General features: G+C 37.6%; 1 protein-coding gene across 1 annotated transcript in view; it reads left to right on the forward strand.

Annotated features, from left to right (window-relative positions):
• The window catches only part of LOC106964307 (nuclear factor 7, brain-like), a 6534-nt gene extending 5718 nt beyond the window's left edge, over positions 1 to 816 (forward strand). The window contains exon 3 of the mRNA XM_015059726.1: positions 125 to 816. Coding sequence (XP_014915212.1) covers positions 125 to 369 — 245 coding nt within the window. The 3' untranslated portion in view covers positions 370 to 816. The remainder of the gene's footprint in view (positions 1 to 124) is intronic.
• The last annotated feature ends 2847 nt before the right edge of the window (positions 817 to 3663 follow it).

Below are 3663 nucleotides of genomic sequence, written 5' to 3' on the forward strand. Positions count from 1 at the left end.
GGGAACCACAGCTGGGATGTTGATGTTGGAGACAGTGAAGGCTGGAGACTTGGTGTGTTAGAAGAGTCTGTTAAGAGGAAAGGACTCATAAAGTCTGGTTTGTTATATATACGGTTCTATCAAGGTAAATACTCAGCAGATTCTCCACCAGCTCCTTCCTCTCGTCTCTCAGTCCAGAAGAATCTCCAGAGGATCAGAGTGAATCTGGACTGGGACAGAGGAAAACTGTCCTTCTCTGATCTGGATACTAACACACACATACACACCTTCACACACACCTTCACTGATAGGATGTTTCCATTCTTCACCACTGATAAAACAGTAAAGATCGTACCGATGAAGATCTCAGTGATGAAGCAGCAGCTCTGATGATCTCAGCATGAAGATCAAAGTCCAATAAAAACTTATTGATCAGATTGAAACTCTGAGTTTTAAAGAGGAAACTGGAGACGATCTGATCATCTGGAAACTTCTTCATCTGTGATCAGATTCAGATTCATCTCCAGGCTGCAGGAAGCAGCAGGGCAGCGTTAAATCCCATGGTTCATATCTCAAATTAAGGTAGTAAATCAGATAAAACCGAACCTGGGTTCTGTTTAAACACTGCAGTACTGCGTGTCGCCGCTGGGTGTCGCTCTATCTCCATTTTAGTTTTATTCCTGCTTGTCTAACGGAGCAGATTAAGATCAACTTGATTATCTACAGGAAGTCAAACATTGGTTGGTTCTCATCCGGTTTATTGTCCTTCATCTTTTAAAACATCTGTATTGTTTTGGTTTTCATTAAACTGAAGAACATCGATTTGTTTCAGCCTCATCATGTTCTGACTGGGTTTTTATTCTCCTGGCAGTTCCCAGGTTTCTGTTCCTAAATATGTATCTAATAAATAAATACTTTTCATAATGACACAATTAAAGATACAATGTAAATAGATTAAAATAAAATTGAGAATGTGAGATTCTAATGTTTTGATATTAATGGCAGTGAAGTGTTTGATTTGGTGTTAGAATCAGAAACAATGAAATATGTTAATAATGCTACTACCTATTAAAATTATTTTAACAAGATTTGCTTTAAATAATCCAAAACTTCACAGCCTTAACTTCTTTATCATCTGTGTCTGAAAGTTAAACTCCAAACTTTTATTCTTTTTTTTAAAGGAATTAACTTAAAGAATAAAGAAATAGAACTATAAGTGGTGCTTTTAAATATTTTTATTGGTAAATGTAATATATTAAAACTTTGTAGCATATAAAACAGATCCATTCTGGACATTTTGCAAACATTTTTCATCTAAATATTCATTAATTAGTGAAACTTGGGGTTGTATTTTAAAAAATAATCTCAATATTCTGGCCATAAAGAGAAAATAAAGTAGAAACTTTAAAATAATTTCAACCTTTTTCTTTCAGTGACATTAAACTTGAGTTAAGTTTAAATCCACCAGGAATGACCAGGAATGTCCACCAGGGGGCAGAGTTCACCGCACAAACAGCCGTTCATAGATTCCAACAGGGATGTTCAAAGTGGGGGTCGGGGGCCAATTGTGGCCCTCGAATGGACTTTGTTTGGCCCCTGGCTGTAATTCTAAAGTGATGCCAGTTTGTCGATCAGATGGTCTGTCAATTTCCTCCTAAATATTTATGTTAAATTTTTATTTTTAAGTGGAAATGTGATTTCTACACCAAAAATTAACCTTGTTTTACTCAGTAAGCCAAAAATATCAACAAAGTATATTTTCTAACTGAGGGAAAGTTAGTACACCCTGCTGGCTGATGGCTGTACTGCGTTTATCTTCAGTCAGGTCAGTTATTAGCTCTTGTTGCTCTTACTTTTTAACTTTCAGACAGTTATGATGTGCAACCATGGCAACAAGGTGTTGTTTTTACAGCTTTGCATCCCAAAGCTCATTTAACACCTGAACTCTGACCTCTGACCTCAGAGGAGTTGATAACGATGCAGAGAGAGAAGGAGGAAGTTCAAACCGTCTCTTCCCTCCATCATGATGGACAATAGAAATGGATGATCTTCAAACATGGCTCCAGGATCAGATCCCCTACTCCAACATCTTTCTAACCAAACGGTCTGACAGATTTAAATGGAGCAGCAAAAGCAAATGAGCTGGATCAGCAGAGCTAACGCATACATCCAGGATGTGTTGCTGTGGAATATCATCTCTGCTGCCTGGATGCTGAGCTGTTAGCATGTCAGCTAACAGTTTTCAGTCAGAGGCCTATTCACATACGTTGGAACACTGACTGCTGCTGCCAAAACAACTCTGAAGATACTGAAAATATTAATTATTGAATAGTGTAATTTCTCTGTTCGGCCTCAAACATGTAAGTTGTTTTTAAACCATGTTTGTTGCTAAAAGTGGAGCTGAGTTTGTTTCATCAGCAGATTCTCGTCTCTTAACACCAAGTTCAATCATGTCTCCATGTTTTGGCTGCGATCCGCATCGGTTCCGCTCCGACGGCCTGCGGGCCGACGCGGATGAAGCGCTGCGTCTTTACGGGAGAATTGGGATGTTTCCGACCGGATCCCATTTGTGTGAAGCTGTTAGCGCTCCGCCTGATACGCCTCTGAGATTAGGAAATGGTTTTACAGTAAGAGGATCGGCCGCCTGGAGGTGAGGAACACACAGCGAGGCTGGCGGGACCGGGAGCCGCAGACACGATCCAGAAGGAACAAAATACACGTCATCAGAAGCGTGACGTCACGCAGGAAGCAGCGTCTCAGCTTCAGACACAGATATTATCAATAAACGCCCCAAACTGTTTAAAGACTTTAACTCACAAATTACTTCATTTTTTTCTGACTCGTTATTCTGGCATTTAGCAAATAGATTTTATTTTGTAATCCTAATTGAACTTAACTGGTTTATTCTGTGTCTCTTAACCATAAAATAAAGCAAATTTGAATTACAAAAATAAAAATGCTTAATAAAAACATGACAGTTTTGACAAAACTCAAGTTTTTCGATAAAACGAAGTTTTGAGCTATTTTGTAAAACTGCAGTGGAATCACTTTTCCCCACATCACACCAGTCACATGATCATCAGCTACTGCCGGAAACCATGAAGAATAAAACAACAGGAAGTAGTTGGAGGTCAAAGCTGTGGCATGTTTTTTACTGACTTATCTCGTTAACAGATGCAATCACCTGGGATTTGAATTGTTTCTTATTTAATGGAAACTTCGCACTTGACTTTATGGTTCCTATTCATAACAAATATAATTTGAAATGTAACTCAACTGAATCCAGTTCATTTAAATACAGTTCATTTTTTAAACCAGGGGTTCCCACAATGGGGGTCGGGGACCCAGGTAGGGTCACAAGACACCAAGTGACAACGGGAAATGATTTTCAGAATATTAGCGATGTGACCCATCAGGTGTATGGAGGGCCAAAAGGGACAAAATTATATTTATAAGTAAATATAGTATGAAATAAATAAATGTGCAACTAAATAATATATAGTTAAATACATTTTAACCATATGTATACAATCAATTAGATTAAAAATATGCATAATTATTTATAGTATGTATGTGACATATGAATATAACTATATCTACATATAAATCAGTGATTCTTGAAAATAGGGACAAAATGGGTTTTAATTGTCCCATTTTTTTATTATTATTTCTCAACCTTATGTA

This window comes from Poecilia latipinna, unplaced genomic scaffold, assembly GCF_001443285.1.
Source record: "Poecilia latipinna isolate Pla-1442-1.1 unplaced genomic scaffold, P_latipinna-1.0 Scaffold1654, whole genome shotgun sequence".
In the NCBI taxonomy this organism is placed as follows: Eukaryota; Metazoa; Chordata; class Actinopteri; order Cyprinodontiformes; family Poeciliidae; genus Poecilia; species Poecilia latipinna.